Raw genomic sequence first — 22,951 nt, 5'->3', positions numbered from 1 at the left:
CATGTTGGTGCCGGCTGTCAGCTGGGAGGTCAGGTGGGATTGTTGGCTAGGGGCTTCCGTTCCTGTCCAAGTGGGCCTCTCCATGGGGCTGCTTTAGCTTCCTCATAGCATGGAAGCCAGGATTCAAGAACAAATGTTCCAAGAGAAAGGAAGTAGAAACTGCAAGTCTCTTAATGTCTGGGCCTGATAACTAGCACAGCATCATTTCTGCCATGTTCTATTCATCAAGCCATCACAGGGCCTGCTCAGATTTAAGGGGAGGGGATATTCTTGATCAGAGGAATGTTAAAGAACTTGTGGCCATTTTTGATCTACCATTATAAGTCGACATTTCCCAAATTTTCTTCAATGAGTATTATTACAAGTGGGGGCATGTGAAGTACCTTTAAAATGCTTTTATTGAAAATTTTGAAGACTCTCTAATATAAACTCTCTGATAATTCAGAAAACTGCTTAGAACAGCAAATTTCTCCACTCTTTGCCCTCAAAGCCCCTTCTCCACCTATAAACCTTGACACACACACACACACACACACACACACACGAAATCTCCCATCTTTAGGCACTTCACCCCTGGCCTGGTCTTCTCTCAGTTCTTTGGTGAGAGTGTTAAGTAAAAATTAGAGTACCACTCATGGTGGCTTGTGGTATGCCCCATTCCAGATAGATACTTTTCGAAAGCTGTCTGTTAACAACCCTTCTCCATTTCTCAACCTCCTCACAAAGAAGACGACTGATAAATAAATGAAGCATATGACTTCTGAGGAGCTACTGACCCAGGCTGTATGGACACATCTAAGCAGGCATCTGGTTGACCTCCCTTTCTCCTACCACATCTGACTCATTGGTTATTAAACACTGAAGGGCTCACAGTTGCCTGAAATAGTCATATTGATTCTTAAAAGCTTTCCTCAAATTGGCTCTAGTCTCATAATATTCACTCTTAGATCACACAAAGAAGTGCTCACACTTGGGTGCTGCACTCAAGTGATCATGAAGCAGATCTCTCTAGTTTTTAATGGGACAGAAGGCTAATAGTCTTTCAAAGAATAAATATTAAGGTCTGACAACTAAGCAATAAGATTAACTGCTTAAGATTAAATGGGAGCCAGTGTGTTAGGGGTTTTAGTTTAGTTTGTTCTGTTTGGTATTTTGTGTATGTGTGACTGTGTGCGAGAGTTATGTCCTGGTTTTCAAGTCTGAATGGCCCAATTTTATCCAGTCCTCTTGGAAGATGAGAGAGCTGCTAGCAACACCCAGTATTCCAGAATTTTAATTAAAGCTATGGATCCTCTCTCAGAAAAATGTACATGAGTATAAGCAAAGTATGCTGCACACTTTGAGGGGGTTCACAGACACCTCGCCTAGGACAAGAACTCCCATGCTAGAGATATCTTAGATCTTTGGTGGCTCAAGGTCCCACGACTTTCATGGTACCAACCCCGACAGGACAGGAGATGAGTGCCAGAGGATGTCATGGTGACTTAGGGCTTGTTGGGCCATGCCAGGAATAGTACAGACAACTGTTCACAATCTTGCTTCTTCCTCAAACCATCACAACAGTTAGCTGTGAATAAAGTCCAACGGAGAAAAGCAAAGAAGCCTGGAAACAGACCAAGCTTCGGTATTAAGGATCCTCCTTCTCATCTGAGAGGCAGAAGCACTTCTCACACCTCATTCTCTTTCCATCTCTTTCTCACCCTTCTTTGTTTCTCTCCTTTCTTTTGCCAAATACTTAATGAGCACCTTTTTAACCTCTTTCTCAGGGCTAGGGTTTAGGAATACAAATGTGAATTAAACATAGCTCCTTTCATTCATTAAACAAATTCATTGAATATTCACAGAACCCAACATGCTTTAGTTTTTACAGTCTACATCCCAGTGGGGGAAATGCACACACTCAGACCCACAAGCCATGCACATGTATACACTTACAATGCAACATACAAGTCTCTAGCAGAGAGATATGTAAACAACTATGGGGGCAGAGGAGGGAGCAACTAACTGCCCAGGTGGGTCATGGAAGGCTGCTCAAGGAAGGTGAAATTGACCCCCATATTAAAAAACAAATAGGAATTTCCCAGGCAGGCAAGGGAGGAAAGAGGGACAACATGTGCAAAGCCACTCAGGTGTCAAAGAACATGGTACCTTTCAGATTCAGTGTAGAACATGGTACCTTTCAGATTCAGTGTGGCTGGACCTCAGAACTATGTGCAAGATCAGCAGAAGTTAAAGCAAGAAAGACAGGGACAGGCTGAATCCTGGATGTCCTAAGTGCCACACAAATGGGTTAGAGCTACTGACATGGAGCCCCTGGAAGGCTCCAAGCAAAGGAATGAAATGATAGGTTTTGGTTTTAGAAAGCTAATTCTGATGGCAAAATAAAAGATGGATTAGATGAGTGTGTGTGTGTGAAAAACAAGGAGATTAGTGGGAGGAAGGCTCCTGAGAGGTCCTAGTGAGGGGTAAAAGAGGGTCTACATTCCAGCAGGGACAGTAGGGTAAGAGAAGAAGGGCAAATATGAGAGATTCAGATGATAGCATCAACAGAAATTGGGAAATGATTAAACAGGGTGGGAGTAGGTGTGAGGGAGGAGCCATTATTATGACTTCCAGGTTTCCTATTTGAGCACATAGAAATGTAGCTGTCCAAGATAAGGGATGGGGTAAGATAATGGGGCCTGAGGGGCATGAAGAGTTTGAGGGCCTGGAGATGTCCACCCTGGTGATGGGACTAAAGATCAAATGAGCACCCGCTATTTGTCCAGTCGCCGTCTAAGTTCCTTGGTCACCAAAATTGAGATTGAAATTCTTATGTGTATTTTGCCAATCTTGTGTGGAAAAAATAATTTTTTATAAAACTTTCTTGAGTGAGATAGGTCATCTCAAGCATGAAAAGAGCCACTCGTGTTGTGGGTAACAATGAGAAAATCATCTTCGTGCTAAATTTGCCTTTCTCTTCCCTGATGTCATAGCAGACTCCTCCAAGACCACTATGATCAAGTTTTATTCCTCCTTCAACCCTCCGCTGCAACTTTTGGCTACACAAGACGAATACTTCCATATGGTGCAATGTTTATGTTAAGATGGGAAAACATATGAAATGCTTTCAGTAAATTTTATCCAAGAAGCAATAAATTTACAAATCCTAAGCAGCTGGGATAAAGTTATTGGCCTGTAATTGACTTTGGATGAAGTGTATTTCAACAGGAATAGGAAATGGAGCAGTTTGTTAATTACTGATGTTTAGAGATCTTGGGTGTCTTCATACAGCCCTAATTGTAATCTCAGACAGATTACTTGATATCTTGAACCTCTTTTGTCTCATCTGTAAAATGGGTTTAGCAATTTTACCTACTCATGGGGGTTTTGTGAGAATAAATGAGCTCATGCAGGTAAAGAGCTTAGAATACTAGTCATCAAATAGTAGGCACTCAGCAAATATTAGTTCTTCTTATGACCAATAAACAAAGTGACAAGGCGGGGGAATGGGATGAAGATGGGGGTGGGAGGGAAAAAGGAGAGAATAGTTTACAAGAATGAAGGTTTTTAGGATATATCTACGGAAGAATGCCCACTGCCATCTCAGAACTGCAGAGGCAAGAAAGCTGTGTGAGTGCCAGTGGTTATTAAAAAAGATTTTTAAGGAAGGCAGAGGGGGTTGATACGTGAAGCCTGTAGAACCAGGAACTTTCTGACATGCATTTTGGATCATCATTCACTTTTATAATTATTTAATTCACTAGGACAAATGGGAGCAGAAGGGCAGAAGGCAAGAGCACTAAAAAACGTAAATTGTTTAGCAGGGACCATTTGACACGCAAAAACTACCCCAGGTCCATGTGAAATCAGTCCACAGAATTTTATTCTATTGACTCATTATTACTTAGGAAAAACTGCCAATTTTTGTTTTAGTTTTCTAGTCACAAAAGCACAAGTATCTTTCAGAATGATTTTTAATGCATTCTACTTATATAGCTCTCATATTTATAAAGCACTTCTATATCTTTCTAATTAAATACTGATAAAAATCAGGCAAAGTAGATATCATTAGCTCTCTTTTAAAATAGCAAATATGTAGTGTGTATTTACCATGTGCCAGGTACTATACTAAATGCTCTACAAGGAGAGTTGCGTTGAATCCTTTTGACAAACCTGTGAGGGTGGTACTATTACTATCTAGGCTAGAAGAGAGATGTTTAACACTCTCCCAAGGTGACCCAGACAGTAAAGAGCAGAGCCAGGATTTGAACTCACATCAGTCTGACTTCAAAACCTGCCTCCTAACTCCTAAACACTGTATTCTGCTATTGAAGGATAATCAGATACATGTTCTTTCCTAGTACGGCAATGCTTCTAGTTTGAACTCAGCCTAACTATTTACAGGCATGTAAAAAACTGTTGTGAAATTATACAGAAATATTAAGCTTTTGATGTGTGTTTCCATATTGCACTTCTAGAATTGCTCAAGACAGATATACATCTCAATGTCCATTCCCCTCCCCCAAGATTATAAGAATCTGTACAAGACCAATAATTGCTGAATAAAGTTTCCAAATACCTAAAGTACTTGGTAATAGGCTAAGAATCTGTTTCTTATTTACTTATAATACAGCTTAATAGTTGTAGGTAAGAAAATATAAGCACAGTTTTAGTGAAGGGTACCTACCAAGCTTTTGAATGGTTCAATAATGAAAGGACAAAATCTGTTCATAAAAATGTATTTTTTACTTCATTAAAAAAAAAATTGTCCAATATCCCTCCCCCTCATGCAAACAGCTCTCGTATGAGATTCTTCAGATTTTACGTTTTTTCCATTCTGGCTCATTCTTTGTTTCCTCATCATCAGATTCAACTTGGGCAAACATGGTTTTGGGCTGAGTCCTAAAAGAAAGTTAAAGAGGAAAAATTTAGTCGGCAAGTGTTTATTAGATTAGACTTTGCTCCTTTCATCAAGTGGAAGCACATTTGAGGAATTAGTTATATCTCAATTATTAAATATCAATCGTTAAACTTCTGGCAAAGAAAAGGATAAGGGGAATTTAATTATGTTCAAGAAAAGAGCCAAAGATTCTTTTAAAGGTTTTCCCTCTGTGGCAGACTATGCGTGCTGTCCTTTCCTTCAATAAAATGAAAATCTATAAAATTAAGCGGAACTTCATACATCCATAACCATCCTCCACCTCAAACTCAGGCTAACAGGGACTGTTTGGGAGGCCAAATTACAGTCACCAAGCAAGAATCTACATGATCTTTATTTATAGCTTTCTGGGCTGTTCCTAGACATAAGTAGTCCAAATATATGTGATTTTGGTGCACACAAATAGGAGAATTTGAGTTAACAGTTTTCTTATCTAATGAGTCTAAAATAGATAACATGTATAGTAATTTGAACACTGCTAGCAAAAATAAAAAAACAAAACAAACAAATGAATATTCCCTCCACCCCAACACCCAGATCAGTGCCTGGAAATGTCAAGCATTTTAGGACACAGCACTGAGTATCACTGCTGTAATACTGGCATACAAGACATCAAGCAATCTTTGCATTAGGACTTTCTGTGCTTTACAAACATACCTGGTCCAGTGACATTCCTTTTTACACCGTTCACACAGAAAATAATTCCAAGAAAATGTCAAATGGTTATAATTTACGCTATTTTTGGTCATACTACTGTTGATTTCCTTTCAAAAACAGCTCTGTCACATTATGAGGAAACATTAAAGTATAATACCTGAAGATAATATATTTTAGCTTACATCTTCATTTAGAGTTCAATTCACTATATCAAGGTAATTCCAGAATGGTAAAAATAACGACAATAACTCCTTTTATTTGGCAAGTGAAAACAGGGCTAAAAGCTCATATTACTACTCTGTTTCTTTATTTTCCTGGGGAAGAAGTATAAACCATTCAGATTCATGCTGATGTTCTGATGCGAGCCATGTACCAGAATTCCTCATGCATAAGTTAGTCACAATCCTGTCCCTCCAGTTACCTCACACACCTACCTAGAGCCCAAGCTGTCCCCATACACAATCCAGTTGCTTAAACTTCTTGTTGTCACTTCAAGACACTGTTATGACATCTACAAATAAGCCATAGCTCTAACATTTCCAAAAGCAGCTGAGGATTTTCATAGGTCATGAGTTGCTGAATTACTGGAAAGCAGGACCACTGGCTTTCTAACATGCTACAACATGGCAACTGGTGCTTGGTATATATTTCATCTTCTGGCAAAGATGCTGACCACTTAGGTATGGACAAACCCGTACAGGAAAAAATCTATCTGGTTTAAAAAATCCTTTAAATTAGATATTTAATCTCTATGGGGAAAAAAAGAACATGGTCTTCTAAAGATATCTGGTAGTGCTTCATAAGACACCAGCTCATCAACGTTAGCTGCAATGAGACTTAAGTACTAAGAAGTTGTAATGCTGCTTTTTTGGATATAAAAAGAAGAAACTGATTGACAGATCACAGGAAGAAAACCTAGAGCTTGAAAAGGTTGTTTCATTTAAGTAGTCACTCTTTTATATTCCACTTACTTCCACAAGTATTTTTAGCAGGTTGGTGGCTAACATTGAAGGGCATATAGAATCAATGGAACTATTTAACAAGGGGCAGAAAGGGAGTCATGATTACAAAGAGGCATGGGGGAACATTTGGGGGACTGGAAATATTTTATAACCTTGATTGAAGTGGTGATTACACAGGTGTATACATTTGTCAAGACTTGAAATGGGTACATTTTGTGTTTTACTGTATGTAAATTATATCTCAAAAAAATTGACTTATAAAGAAAATGAAAACAAAACAAATGAGTAGAAGGTCAAGAACCAAGGAATGAAAGGGTATGTAACTGAGCATAAAACTTGGCACAGAATTTCCTAGCAGCCAAAACAAAAGAAAAAGAAAAAAGAAAAATATTAGTTTTTCAAAGGAGATAACTTTTCCCCCCACTAGCATTGAATACAGCAAAATTCACAGAGCAAATTTTCACATCAGGGTGACTTAGACTGTCACTTTCAATTACCAGACCACAACAGTTTCCTTTGTCCTTTCCAGCTATTTTAACTTAGGGGATATCAATTTGTTTGGAAGATGGAATGTTCCTCTTTGTGAAACTCCATGAAATTTATTTTAAATTCCACTTTTGAACTAATAATAATGTTGCCAGCAAAACAGCCGTATTATGTGTATGCAACATCAAATCATGACACTTAGCTTTCAAATAGCCATGCTCTCCTTCCCCAAATTGCCAAAATCAAGGCATAAATCAGTGTCCAAATTTTCCCAGCAATGCTTGTTTACCGCTTGTTTTTTCATTTTCTTGGCCAGGTAGGGAAAAATCAAGCGTAAGAACTAGGCTCTTTTCAACAAATGTTGTTGACAAAAATGTATATCCACATACAATGAATGAAATTGGACCCTTACCTTACACCATATATAAAAATTAACTCAAAATGAATCAAAGACTTAAACTTAAGAGCAAAAACTATAAAACTCTTAGAAGAAAACATGGGGGAAAGCTTTATGACACTGGATTTGGCAATAATTTCTTTGATATGACACCAAAAGCACAGGCAACAAAAGAAAAATAGGTTAAACTGGACTACATCAAAATTAAAAACTTTTGTGCATCAAAGGACATAATCAAGAGACTGAAAAGACAACCTATGGAATGGGAGAAAATATTTGCAAATCATATATCTGATAAGGGATTAATATCTAGACTATATAAAGAACTCCTACAACTCAACAATAACAAAAAAACCCAAACAACCCAGTTAAAAACTGGGCGAAGGACCTGAATAGACATTTCTCCAAAGAAGACAAATGACCAAGAAGCACATGAAAAGATGCTCAACATCACTAATCATTAGGGAAATGTAGATCAAAACCACAATGAGATACCACCTCACATCCATTAGGATGGCTACAAACAAAACCAAAAAAAGCAAGTACTGGCCAGGAAGTGGAGAAATTGGAACCCTTGTTCAGTGTTGGTAGGAACGTAAAATGGTACAGCCACTATGGAAAACAGTATGGCAGTTCCTCAAAACATTAAAAATAGAATTACCATGTGATCTAGCAATTCCACTTCTGAGTATATGCCCAAAAGAACTGAAAGCAGGGTCTTGAAGAGATATTTGTATATCCATGGAAGCAGCCTAAGCGTTCATGGATGAATGAATGGATAAACAAAAATGTGGTATACACATACAATGGAATATTATTTGGCCTTAAAAAGGAAGGAAATTCTGACACACGCTACATGGATGAACCTTGAGGACATTATGCTAAGTGAAATAGGCCAGTGACAAAAAGACAAATACTGTATAATTCCACTTATATGAGGTACCTAGAGTAGTCAAATTCATGATAGAAAGTAGAATGGTGGTTGCCAGGGGCTAGGTGGAGGGGGAAATGAGCCGTTGTTTAGTGGGTATAGAGTTTTAGTTTTGCAAGATGAAAAGAGTTCTAGAGATTGGTTGCACAACAATGTGACTGTACTCAACAGTACTGAAATGTACACTTAAAAATGGTTAAGATGGTAAATTTTGTTACGTGAATTTTACCAAAATTTTAAACAATTTTTAATTAAAAAAGAAAAAGAACTAGGGGGCCGGCCCAGTGGCATAGCAGTGAAGTGCGCGCAATCCGCTTCAGTGGCCCAGGGTTTGCAGGTTTGGATCCCAGGCGTGGACCCATGCACTGCCTGTCAAGCCATGCTGTGGCAGTGTCCCATATAAAGTAGAGGAAGACAGGCACAGATGTTAGCCCACCACCAATCTTCCTCAGCAAAAAGAGGAGGATTGGCATTGGATGTTAGCTCAGGGCTAATTTTCCTCACACACAAAAAAAGAACTAGGCTCTTGGACTTGGAAATAAGGAAGAATGAAGGAACACTTTTCCTCACATAAAAAGGAGGCACCTTGGAGAGGACCTTAGCCTCCAACAGGGCCGTGCCTAGAGCAGTGCTTCTCAAACCATCTGTGGTGCAAGGCAAGTCTTTGTTTTCTAATTTCCAATTATCTTTATAGAAAAATAAAAAGACTATAAAATACGAATCCAAATTTTTATTCGATTCAATAAATATATCAAATTGCTATAAAATTTTCTAAGTGCCTACTCTCAATTCCTACACTTATCTTGTCAGCACTGGTTGGTGGACTACACTGTGAGCACACCTGCTGGGAGCTCCATCCCTCCCCCAGCTTGAGAAAGAAAGGAGTAAAGCAGGACTCTGAAACCAGGAGTGAGAATTTGTCTTTTTAACACAAACTTTTACACATGATGAGCTTCCTCCAACTGTAGGAAAATATTTCTCCCATTTGGAGAAGTTGGCCCTGTATGATGCTACTGAAGACTTGGTAAAGGAATGAAGTTTGAGGCTGCACTGTCACAGGCCCCTTTAAGGAGCAGTCTTTAATTCCTGGGAGTTAGGTATGGGGAGGTGAAGGGAGATGTGGCCCACTGAAGGAAGTTTCCCTCATTCCAATCCATCTCGCCCTCCAAACCAACCTTCTTAGCATAGTTCAGAAACTTCCATAAGAGCTGTATGTTGTTTGCTGAATAAAGACTAGCTTCTTCAAAAAAGATTGGCTTTAGCACATTAACATCTCTGTCTGGTCTAGGGAATGCTAGTGTTTTATAGAAGCAAAAAGAGAATTATAGCCTTAAATCTTGCGGCTGTTCTTTCTTTTCAGCAATTTTTATCTTTGAATTTATTTCCAGCAGTTACTCTTTTGAAAGTTTTTGGAAATTCATATACGGGGAAGACAAAAAAATTCAATTCAGGACTATCTAGGGCATTTAAAAGGAATTTCTTTAGTCACCACTTTTCAAGACACTGAGGAACAGAGATGATTAGACAACCTCTAACCCGAGTCAGGAATAGAACCAGGAGATTTCTTCCCTGGGAGATGGCCTAATTTGCCCTTGGCATAGAAAACTACTATAAAAATAAATCAACAATGTCAGGCAGAAGTAAAATGACAATTGCAAAAAGATAAAATGTTAATGGACTTGAAAACACTTAAGCTAGTCCAGAAATTCCTGCTTTTAAAACCAATAGGAAACCAACAAATAAACAATAACAAAAAACTCTGTAAGTCTCTATTAACATCACCACTGGCCACAAAAATGGATTCCTTTATGGGCTGCTTGAAGAAATGGAATTTGTACACTGATCTTAACATAGACTCTCAGGGGCCAGCCCCATGGCATGGTGGTTAAGTGCGCGTGCTCTGCTGCTGACAGCCGGGGTTCGGATCCTGGGCACGCACTGATGTACCCCTTGTCAGGCCATGCTGTGGCGGCGTCCCATATAAAGTAGAGGAAGATGGGCACGGATGTTAGCCCAGGGCCAGTCTTCCTCAGCAAAAAGAGGAGGAATGGCATGGATGATAGCTCGGAGCTGATCTTCCTCACAAAAAAAAAAAAACAGACTCTGTTGGATGGTTCCATAAGGAAGAGTAGAACAAACCAAACCAATCGGCACTGAAGACATGGCAGCAGCAACTCAGGAAATACACATATCAATAAAATAATATACAAGAATATATCCTACTGCTTTGAGAAAGCATTTCCATTGCTCACCATTCTGTCTTCTATTTAATCAACTCCTCCAAAATTCTATACCTCCTTTCTCGAGACAGAAGTTGTCAACTCAAATTACAGTCACATGACAGATTTATCTCAGTTGCCCAAAACAAAAGCTTCTAAAAGGATTGACTTGAAGAAAAAGGAGGTAAGGGGAACAGTCCATCAGCCAAAGGTAATCATCACTGTGGGTGCTCAACAGGTTATGGGATAAGGCAAGCCTCACTGAGAACTAGTAAAGTACCCACCTTATTGAAATCAGCTTTACCCACAGTATTTATTTTACTGGTTTATGGCCCACACTTACCCATTTTTCTAAGTGTTAACTGAAAACTTAAACTTACAGAAAGCTGATGTGAAACTTGTGTTTTCCAGTTTGATTAACTTACTTGGTGAATAGGAAACATTTTTCACTTGACTGTAAATGTTGACTTGTTTACTAGAGTTACCAAAAAAAGGAGAGCCGATTAGATATCAACAGCTATTGCTGCTAACCATTAAATAAACTAATCAGAGGAGGGCTGAAGTATTTTTTGTTTTATTTTGTTTTAGCTTCAGTAAACTCTGCATTTGCTAATAGTTAATATTTCATGAAGCAAATATAAATGCTTAAACAAATGTCTTTCTCAAATCTACAAATTCTGATGTGCTGATACTTTGTGCTGATTAATTTTCCCCTTGGAACATTTTTTAAACTGAATTCTCAAGTTATTTGTACAAAGTGAGTCTTTTCAAGCAACTCTGTGCTATGGACACAGTAGACAGAAACTGAATCCCACCTTCAGTGTTTCCATCCAGAGGAATTTTGTTTAGATCAGTCAGTAATGAATAAAGATTCCCCCTGAAATCTTCTAAAATGGCATTTTGGAGGGCGCATTGTTTGTGCAAGAGAGCCAAAGCGTTAATAGGGCTGTCCTTTCTCTTCTGACTAAGCTCTAATCTAGGCCTTCTACACTCCTTCTCTCCTAGTGCTCAGGCCAGAGTGAAGTCTCAAAATATTTTCAGCTGCAATGGAAAGTCCACACGTCAAACTTTTTTTTAATTACGGATATTATTCTGATATGATTCATTCAAAAAGCATAAAGAGAGCTCCAGGGTAATAGAATGAGTATGAAGGGAAATCACTTATAATATTTAGTCACCAGTATGTGAGTATAAACCACAAGCTTTTTTGGCTCAGGGCCCATTGTTTATTATGATGGAAAACCTCAAAGCCAAAGTCAACTATAGCCATGACTTGACAATCTGACACACTTGTTAACCCTGTCAGAATGAATACGATCCAGATGACCTCTGACCCAGTCATCACAATTGCAGAATTATTAAGATTAAATAAAGCGCTTGACCAAAAAATTCCACTTGAAATGGTCCCTTCTTTCTGGTGAAGAGCTAATCAAAGATATATTTTTTTTTTAAATATTAGGGACACATAAGAAGATGAGAGGCAACAAGATGTTTCTAGATAAAGAATGCTCTATTTCCTTCAGGAAATGAACAGATAATATTTTGGAAAATAGATAAATATATCTCAGTCTCATTCAATAGGGCATACTAACTCACAATGCTATTGTGAGAGTTCAAAGATTGGGTGAAGGAGAGAAAGGGACATATATGAAACCTGTGGAAACTGGAAATAAAAAAGAGAGAGAGGAAAAAACCCAAAAAGAATTCTCTAAAATCACCGTTAGCTACCTTATCACCAAGTGGGTAAACAAGTCCGAATGATTAAATCTTTGAAATGCCCACAGGCCTGAGACAGTCCGGGGATCATCAATGCCCTCTCCAAGCTCACATTTATAAAATATGTAACTGTGTGCCACAACTTCTATTCAAAAACGTGTGAAAGCTGGGCATTAGTGCAGCCCTACTTTCTTACTTCATAGATGGGGAAATAGTCTCAGTGAAGGTAAGTGAATCTCAGAGCAGGAACTGAACCCCAGGACTTCTGATTCTTCGCCTAGTGTTCTTCCGCTATGCCACGCTCGCTCACACAATCATCTTTCAGCTTCACTATTACTCCAGTAACTACTATCAGTTGCACTGTGATGAGAAGCACTACACTGCAGTAGTCAAAAGCAGAAGTTTGACTCTGAAGGCAAATCACCTGTGTTCAAATCCCAACTCTGCTATCTGTGTGGCTTTGGTCAAGTTATAAGACTCAATTTCCTCATTTGTAAAATGGGGACAATAATACCCCTTACCTGATAGGACTGTTGTGAGGATTAAATGAATAATATATACAATGTTTTTAAACAAGGCTGGCGTACCATAGGCGTAATAAAAGTGTCAGTATTATTATATACCTTGCTTTGGCTATTAGGTGTTCCTCACTTCATATAATAGGTATATTTTCAAAAAGTTGTATGTGGGATATATTTGATAAAATAATTTATATATTAAATACAACAAAGCAGGTTGCTATTTTTTTTAAAATCCTGGAGGAACAAATACTTTTGTTATGTAAACAATCTGTCTTCAGTATCAATCTCTATAATCAAAATAATCTATTCTGTACACTGAATTTTCTTAAGGGCTAATCATTTGTGGTTTATTTTAAATAATTACTTTTGTATTATTACCAAACTTTAGTGTCCAAAATAATCACCTAGGGAACTTTTCAGGATGCAGATTCCTGGCCCCAATCTCAGAGTCTCATTGAGTTGGGCTGGGATGGAGTCTAGAAATCTGCATTGTTAATCTTCCCACTCCCACCCTCAACTCTGAGACAGACAGTCCACAAAACCACTTTGAGAAACACTGGCTTTTACATAGGAATATGGTGATCAGTGAAGGTCAGTCACCTAAATATAACTCAAGAAAAAAAGTTTTATTTTTCTCTGTGGGTTTATGTCTCTTCCTGACACAAATAATATAAAAACCTTTACTCACTCAAAGAATGACCTCTTTAAATATTGCCTACTAACTCAACATGACTTTAAATGGATCCTTTATAGATGGGAATGATATTTTAATACACACACACGTATCCTGTATCAGACAAGACATGCACACTGAAAATTAAATTGACTGAACCAGCAATAATGGCAGTTTATGTGGCAAGAAAAGGGATCATGGCTGACAGAGCTGTCAGGCTGTCAGCCTACTGGCCAGGGTCCAGGCTCCCACACACACCTATCCCAGTCTGATATGTAAACTAATAGTATTCTGGATCTATATCCTGCCCACTCCCCAGCCAGCTCCTTTTCCCTCCCTCCATAACATCTTTTAACAAGAAACTGTAATCGAATCTGCCCGTGTGTGGCTGAACAAGACTCCTCTGTGATCCTGCTGTGTTTTAAAACTTTCATGGCTATTACACTGCTAGTGCCAGGAATGAAACTTAAAACTCAATCGATAAATGTAAAGTGTTCAAAGACTCTTTGTTATCATCACTGGAGAATAAAGGTGAGTATATCTCACGGGCAGGCAGGCAGATTTGTCTAATTGTGCTTTTCTGTGACAAAGCAAGATACAGTAAATCTTCATTTCATCACTGACAGAAGTCAATTGCAGTGAAGAAAAACAACCAGACACACATTCTCAATTACAGTGACCTTTATGAAAAGATCCTTTTAAATATTAGCTTCCCTTCAAACACTTTGCCACTTGGCAGTAAACAGTATACTCTAGCAGGTGAACACAGAAGAAATAGCACTGCAATTCTGGCTAACAAATTACATGCCACAGACAGTGCCATGAACTTAGTTAGTATGCAATAAATGTAAGGTGACAAAATGGGGTGGAAGGAAAGAGATGGGAGCAAAATGCAGTGGCAGAAAAGTGTACATTAAGAGAGATCACAGTCCTCCAAAAAGCTTATTAGATTAGAGATCAAGAGAAATGAAGTCTAGTTCTAGTTGCAATCCTTGTTAATTGCAAACCTCTAGGCTTCAGTCTTCTCACATGGAAGGAGAGGATACAACAATACCTGTTCTACACACTTTGCAGAGCTACCATTAAACTAGCACATTATTCAATTGTAAATATAACTAAATCACCTACAATGCAGGAAAATATCATTAGGTAATGGTCATCACTGAACAAAAACAATTTCCACTTCAATTAATTCTATTTAAAGAAAGTTGAACATCTGGATGAATGATTTTCCAAGAAAATATCAATTACCAAGAAGACTCAGAAGAGTCAGAAAATCCAAATAGACTACTTACTGTGAGGGGATGGAAAAGAAAGAGAGAAATTAAGGAATTACTATTCACCCTCCCCTCCACAAAAGTACCAGGCTTTGACAATTTCACAAGTGAATTCTATCAAATCTTTCCAAAGTTAGTAAATTTAATGGTATTCAAAACAATTTAAGAGAACATACAGAAAAGAAAAGCACACAAAATTTTTATGAAGCTAGCCTAACACCTGACAAGAATAAACCAAAACCACGTGAGGGTCATACCAAAGGCGCAAGGATGATTCAATATAATTCATCATATTCATTGATCAAAGTAGAAGCACCACATGATCACTTCCATAGAGATACGATAAAGTAATTCAGTAAAATTCAGCATCTATTTCAGATGAATATGCCTCCGGTCTTTGTGTGGTGTTTTCTTTGCATGTGATGCTCTTCCCCTGGATATCTGCACAGCTCACTCCCTCATTCACTCAGGACACAGATCACTTTAGCAGAGGTTTTCCCCTGATCGCTGTATCTAAAAATAGCACCCTTTTCTCCCCCTGGTTACTCTATGTCCCCTTATCCCTATTTTAGTTTTCTCCTTTGCACTTGCTACCCTCCAACATTTATGGATTTGTTTATTGTCTGTCTCTGTTGGCTAGAATATAAGCTCCATAAAACTGCCATATCCCCACAACCTAGCACAGCACCTGACACATAGTAGGTGTTCAATAAGTCTTTGTTGAATGAATAAATAAAACAAAAAAAGATGGATTCTTCCTTAACATCTTGTATGTGTGTGTTTTCAAAAGATATCATACTTTATGGGGAAATACCATTAAATTGAACAATATGAAACTGACGATATTTGACTTTTTTTCACCTACCAAACAGGCAATTACATATGTTTTAACCTAATAGAGTCATTAAAGTTCAAGGTGGGAAAATCAGTGCGCTATCACTGATATTATTTAATATTGTTCTTGCAGTACTAGTCAATACAATTAGATAAGATAAAGAAAGATCAGGTATAAAAATTGGAAAGGAAGAGGTAACTTGAACAGTATTTGCATGTGATATAATTTTATGCCCGAAAACTCCATGCAAATTGTGTAAAAAATCATTTAAACAACAGGAAAATATATTAAATAGCTGGATATGAAACAAATACCTATATATAAATTAATAATACATATATATGTAGCCACATAGCATTCCCACATACAAAGGAGTTACAAATTCAGCGGAAGAAAAGATCCTATTTACAAGAGCACAAAAAGATAAAATAACTAGAAGTAAACTTAAAAGGAAGTGTGAAAGATACATATGAAGAAAACTTACAAATACTACTGAGGAATAAAGAGACGTGACTAAATAGAAAGACATAGCCTGTTCTTGGTTTAAAAGAATCAGTATTATAAAACTCTATATAAATTCATATATACATGTAACAATTCCAATAAAAATGGCACCAACAATTTTTTAGGGGGGAGGTTACTAGATAATGTAAAGTTATGGAAGCCTGTAAGAATAGACAGAAAAATTCTGATAAGAAGAATAAGGAGAGCAGGCAGCCCTACAATAATGAAAACCATTTGCCACTGATACTTGACTAGACCAATTAACAGAACAGAGAGCCTAGAAATTGGCTAAAATTCATATGTGAGTGCAGTATGTATAATAAAGATATCATTTCAATTCAACGAGGAAAATTAGATTATCCAATAAAAAAGTATTACAGCAACTAGCTAACCAATTGGAAAAGATTAAATTGGAGCTCTACTGTGGTAGCCTGAAAAATGGTCCCCTCCAAAATATCAACCTAAAATCCCTGGAATCTGTGAATATTACCTTATTTGGAAAAAAGGTCTTTGCAGATGTGATTAAGGATCTGAAAATGAGGAATTAATTCTAGATTATCTCAAGTGGGCCCTAAATGACATGATAGGTATCCTGTAAGAGTGAAGAAGAGAAGACCAACACAAAAGAGAAGGCAATGCAAAGACTAAGCAGAGACTGGAGTAATGTGGCTACAAGCCAAGTGGACAGGCAACCTCCAGAAGCTAGAAGAGGCATGGAATGAATTTTCCCTAGAGCCCCTGTATGGAGTGCAGCTCTGGCTGACACCTTAATTTCAGACTTCTAGATTCCAGAACTGTGAAAGAATCAATTTCTGCTTTTCAAGCCACCAAGTTTGTGGTAATTTGTTACAGTGGCCCCAGGAAACTAATACACCTACCTCACTCCTTTCACAAAAATAATTCTAGGTGAATCAAAGATTTAACTCTAAAAAATAAAAAAAAAAAGTATTAAATGGAAAGATGGGAGAATTTAAAGAATAATCTTGGAGAGTGGAGGCCTTCCTAACTAAAAGAAAACCCAAGAAAGAAAATATTTCTACATCTGACTACATTAAACTTTTTTCACATGGGAAAAATACCATTAACAAAGTAAAGTGAAAATGACTGAGTGGAGAAATATTTGTAATACATGACATACAAAGGGTTAAGCTCCTTAATATAAAGCACTCCTACAAATCAATAAGGAAAAGACCAATCAGGGGCCGGCACCGTGGCACAGCGGTTAAGTGCGTGCGCTCTGCTGCCGGCTGCCCGGGTTCGGATCCCTGGCACGCACCGATGCACCACTTGTCAGGCCATGCTGTGGCAGCGTCCCATATAAAGTGGAGGAAGATGGGCACGGATGGTAGCCCAGGGCCAGTCTTCCTCAGCAAAAAAAGAGGAGGATTCGCATGGATGTTAGCTCAGGGCTGATCTTCCTCACAAAAAAAAAAAAGAAAAGAAAAGAAAAAGACCAATCAACCAATAGACAAATGGGCACAAGACATAAGTAGAAAGTTCACAGGAAAAAAAAGCTTTTAACATATGAAAAGATGCTTTAAAAATGTAAGTGTAAGCTACAATGGAATACAAGTTTTCACCTATCAGATTGGCAAAAATAAAAGGAACGTATCTCTTGGCAAGGATGAGGGAAAGGAGGTACTGATACATTGGATAAGTTGATTAAAAAGGCTCTTTGGAAGAAAATTTAGCACCATCCATACAAATTTAAAATGCAAATACCCTTTGACTTGGCAATTCTATTTCCACAAGTTTTGCACATGTGGGCAAATAAGTATGTCCAAAGATATTAATTTCAGTATTGTTTACAAAAGCAAAATATTGAAAACAATGTAAATGTCCTTCAATAAGGTATTTTAGAAAAGTATAATACATCCATAGAATGGAAAATATCAAGCAAGTATAAAGAACGAGCTAGATATGAATAGATGGATCTGGTCCAATCTCCTAAGTAAAAAACCAACAATTAAGAAAAATAAAAACCAACTTGTAAAACATGCTATATACCTGTGCTTTTAAACAATGAATGTACCTACACACTTATCTGCTCATTTATGCATGGACTCTCTCTCTGGGAGGAAATACAAGGACGTGTCGGTGGTGGGCATGATTAAAGTAGTAGAATGAAGGAACGGGGGCCACAGTGAAAGAGAGGCTTTCAAATTTCCATTGTTTGCCCTTTAGCACAGCTAGATTTTCTTTTTTTGCACTGTGTGCGTGTATTACTTAAAATTTCAGACGTAAAAACTACATAACTAAATTGAAGTTTGATCTTGTATCAAAATAATTAGTTGTTAGAACAATAACCTGGAAATTCTAAGGCCAGGGTCTTGGCCTGGGTTCTAGCAATGACTTGCTATCCAGCAGGTTCTAAAGGTTATCTTCTCAGTGTCTCATTTTCTTCAGTGGTAAGACAGATCTTTGGCACCTTCCTATGAATTATATATTGCTAATATCAATCAATAATCAGCAAACAGTATTATTTCAATATTTGTGGAGATACCTCAATGATTTACTTTGTGTGTAAACATATACACATCTATTTGGAGTAGTTCGCTATCAAAATGACACTATCTCCTGCAAATTTTAAACCATGGCTCTGTTTACTCTTCTTTTCTCAGCTAATTTTTTGTATGTTTCTAAACAAGCTTTTTGAAGTATAAAAAATCCCTAATAATAATAGAAAATACTCCATTAAAAACAGAAGTGTCAACAGAGGCATAATTTATAAGCTTATCTGGCTGCCAATGATGTGTTGACATACATTAGTTTATACACACACAAATTCTATACAAATGAAGGCTAAATGCACACTATTTAGCTGGCCAGCCTTCAAATGACCCTCTTAGCTGTTGTAATATTATCCAATTAATTGTTCAGAGATGTTCCATCTGTACTGTCTGCTTACTAATACATACTGTGAACAGCCACCATTGACATTACACAGTTCAGTTAAGTCTGTTCTGCTACAACACGTACAGCAGAGGATGCAGTGATCCCCCTGGATGCCCCTCAAATCCCTTTAGCATTTATGTGCGGGGTGATTTCACTCACAATAGCAGCACCTTTCTCTCTTTGTCAGAGGGCTGTTAGCAGGCTGCTAAAGCCCTGGAGAGCTGGACGAGCCTGGGACTGTCTCCCTGACCCCATCTCCAGCCATTACCAACAACCAAGAGATACTGGAGTGTAAGTACTCCAGCTAGTGTGCCTCTGACGAGCATCTGCAGAGTTACCCTGTGGGACTAAGCCAAAGTGACCCTTTCTGAACTTTGCTTAATACTCTACCCTTGCTTGGCTTCATTACATGTCTCCACTCCCTTGCTGGTTTCCTTTGGGAACGCTTCCTAATAAATCGCCTTTATAAGAATCTTTATCTCAGCGTCTGCTTCTAAGGAACCCAAGCTTAAGACAACGTTTTTTCTTTTGTGCAAAGTAGTTCATAATGATTAGCAGATAGGGAACTGATATCAGTATAAGATGTAAGCTGAGTTGGTTCATTAGGGACTTTTTCCAGCATATTAATGTTCTGAAATGTGATCAGGGTCCAGCTTTCTCATAACTGAAAACTTCAGCAATATATAAAGACATCAAGAAAAAAACTGACTACACTTGCAACAATACAAAAATACACATGTACAAATTCATTCACTGTAGCATTGTTAGTAATTGCAAAATACTTGGAACAATCTAAATACCAATACAGAAGAGAATGGTTGAATAATTTATGGTACCTCCATACAGTGGAGTACTATGCAGCTGTTAAAAAGGATGAGAATGAGCTCTATGAATTGATGCAGAGTGATTTCCAGGGCATACTGCTAAGTTAAAAACAGCAAAGCTCAAAAGAGTATTTATATGATGCGACTCTTCATATAAGAAAGGAGGGGATATAAGAAAATATGTATCTGCTCATTTCTGCAAAAGAAGGTAAACCAGAAACTAAAGAGACTGGTTACCTATATGAGGTGAGTGGGAAAAGGACTGAAAGAAGGGGGGATAGTGGAATGGGGGGATAGGGATTAAGAAGGAGTGACACTTCTCTGAGTATATCTCTTTTAAAGCTCTAACTCCTAGCACCACAGTAATATTTCACATACCCTACACATACCCTAAAAAGTAAACAGAATGTGGGGGAAACCCCCCCAAAAAGAATATAAACACTAAAAAATGATCCTAACTGCATTTCAAATGAATAACATAACCACACTGATGGGAGTGGAGAAGAAAACATCTAATCCAAGTAATTTTGGAAAACAATATCTTGACTAGATACTGTAAGGCTAAAAAAGACGAAAAGAACAGTACACAAATGCTGTATTCTAGTCAGGGAAAGTGTTTCTCACAGGGGGGTTAGCAACTCTGAAACTATTTTATGTGTAGAATAACTAACTAGAACTGAATAAATTCTGAATAATTCAGACTAGAACTGAATAAATAAGTAAATATACTGCAGATAGTGAGAGCTGAGTTTCTTACTACTGGAGAAAGAAGTTACGAATACAGAAAGGGGAAAGGTTAAATGAACCCTGTGGTATAGGACTGAAATCAGAGGCACCAGTTTAAACTCATGATTTTTAAAATATAAATAGAGATACATACAGAAATATATATGTGTGTACATGTGCAGGTTGGTATACAAACATCTATTTCCGAGCTTTGTCAGCTGAGAGGACCTAGAAGCAGTGACCTTTTAGTAGCAATGAGCACATCTAGCACCAACTTCTTGGTTTCTAAACATCATTCTCCAACAAAAGGAACCAGGGCTCCTTGGAGAAGTGGTTAACTCTAGGACTGGGACAAAAAAAAAAAAATGAGACTGGAACATCTTGTGGTGCCAGAAAGTAAGAAAGTGCTCAAAAAAATATAGGGACTTGTTGAAAGAAGACAGGAGCCATTTTGATTGGCCAAAGCTGGAACAATGCGAGCAACTAACTAAATACTGATAGTATTGGATTTTAACCCATAGAATAAAGTATTTTAAAGTCCATACTGATATTAAAAAAATACTCGAAAAATAAGTAAATGTGGGAGATAAGATAATTCTTCCTTTCAGTAGAATTCCAATTAATAAAAGTAGAAGAAAAGAGGGAAATAGAAAATCACCATTAGGCAAACACCACATTAACAACTGTTGCAGGCAAATCTATCCATGGATGAGAAAATTAGAGAGCAAAGGTTTAAGGAAAGATAGGATTTGCATAGTCTTAAAATATCACCCCCATGAAACTTATTAACTCAAAAAGGAATGACAGCAACTTTACAGTGGAGAAACTTGGCAGACACCACCTTAACCAAGTTATCCAAGTTAGCATCACCCATCCTGAGACATAGTGACATGAAGCTCTTTGATGGGATGCACTGAGAAGGATACAACACTCCTGCATTATTTTTGCCAAAAATGCATAGTTTCATTCCAATCATTAGAAAATATCAAACAAACCCAAACTGAGAGGAAGTGTAAAAAATAACAAACCAGTGTTCACTGAAAATGTCAAGGTCATGAAAGACTGAGAAACTGTTATGACTGGAGGAGACTAAGGAGAAGTAACAATTAAATGCAATGTTGGGGGGCTAGCCCGGTGGCGTAGTGGTTAAGTTCGTGTGATCCGCTTCAGCGGCCCAGGATTTGTGCAGGTTTGGATCCCGGGCGCAGACCTACGCACTACTTATCAAGCCATGCTGTGGCAGGTGTCCCACATATAAAGTAGACGAAGATGGGCACGGATGTTAGCTCAGGGCTAATCTTCCTCAGCAAAAAAAAAATAACTAAAAAAAATAAATAAATGCAATGTGGGATCCTGTCTAGTATCCCAGAACAGAGAAAGTGGAAAAACGGGAAAATCAGATAAGCTTAGTTAAGAGTATTGTACTAATGTTAATTTCATGGTGTTGCTAATTAATTGTACTATGGTTATGTAAGGTGTTAACATTAAGGGAAATGGGGTCGAGAGTATATATGAACTCTCTGTACTGTTTTTGCAACTTTTCTGTATGTCTAACATTAGTTTAAAATAAAAAATTTAAAACTCAAAAATTCTACAATAGTACCTTTCCTTAGTGTAAATGTAGCTGGTTTAGTGGCTTTAAGGACCACGACATGTTCACCCATGTTAAGCTGCTGGAGGGAATCTGAACAGGCAGGCTCTACTCTGCCTATGTAAGCATTACCTACACATAGAGCTCTACAAATAAAAGTTAGTCCTTAATAACAGACCTACAAACTGCTCCCCTTCATTTGCTTTAAACCCTCCTCGACTAAGACAATGCATATAGGCAGTAATTTCCTTTTTTTTTTATCATAGGTAGAATGGGCTTCACATAATGGGTTTACACCAGGCTATAACTCTGATGGAACTGGTCTAGTTTAAAAATTCACCATTTCAGAGTCCTAAGATACAAACAAATGCCTAGGTTTCAAGACTATGAGTACCTGGTCTATTTTTCATGCTCAAGAATAAAACAAGAAATGAAGAATTTAGAAGCTCAAAATGGCCACTGTTATGTTCTTCCCAGTTCATTAAACATAATAATTTTTCTATTTTAAAAGGCTATTTCCTTACTTGGAATACGCTGGAGAAACCCAATATGGGTTGTCTGCAGCGGCTTTGGCATGCCGCAAAATGGCTTCCCGGGGATTGCTGTCATCGGTCTTGTCCAAAGCAATGTTCTTCACAATGTATGATGACAGAGTGCCCCCATGGGTTCCAACTCGGCCACCTCGACCTGTTTCAAAGGAAAAAAACCAAATCAGAAACAGAATGAGCATGACAATATGTAAGTATATGTGTGTACACTGTACTGTCAGATCGACAAGGCTGAGAATCCCTCAGCGCTGGCTTCCAAGGTGGCCAG

The 22,951-nt window shown here is 37.9% G+C and overlaps 1 protein-coding gene across 2 annotated transcripts in view; it reads right to left on the bottom strand.

Moving 5' to 3' along the window:
- Positions 1-4,707: 4,707 nt before the first annotated feature.
- The window catches only part of WDR70 (WD repeat domain 70), a 315,307-nt gene continuing 297,063 nt past the window's right edge, over positions 4,708-22,951 (bottom strand). For both annotated transcript variants that reach the window (XM_004422748.2, XM_087443211.1), the window contains 2 exons: positions 22,660-22,822; positions 4,708-4,884 (listed from right to left, as the gene is read on the bottom strand). In XM_004422748.2, the coding sequence (XP_004422805.1) occupies positions 4,797-4,884; positions 22,660-22,822 (251 nt within the window). In that variant the 3' untranslated portion in view covers positions 4,708-4,796. The remainder of the gene's footprint in view (positions 4,885-22,659; positions 22,823-22,951) is intronic.

This window comes from Ceratotherium simum, chromosome 18 (assembly GCF_057802395.1).
Source record: "Ceratotherium simum simum isolate JZ-2026a chromosome 18, ASM5780239v1, whole genome shotgun sequence".
Taxonomy (NCBI): Eukaryota; Metazoa; Chordata; class Mammalia; order Perissodactyla; family Rhinocerotidae; genus Ceratotherium; species Ceratotherium simum.
The sequence above is the reverse complement of the archived record's forward strand: the minus strand, read 5'-3'. Positions and strand labels throughout refer to the sequence as shown.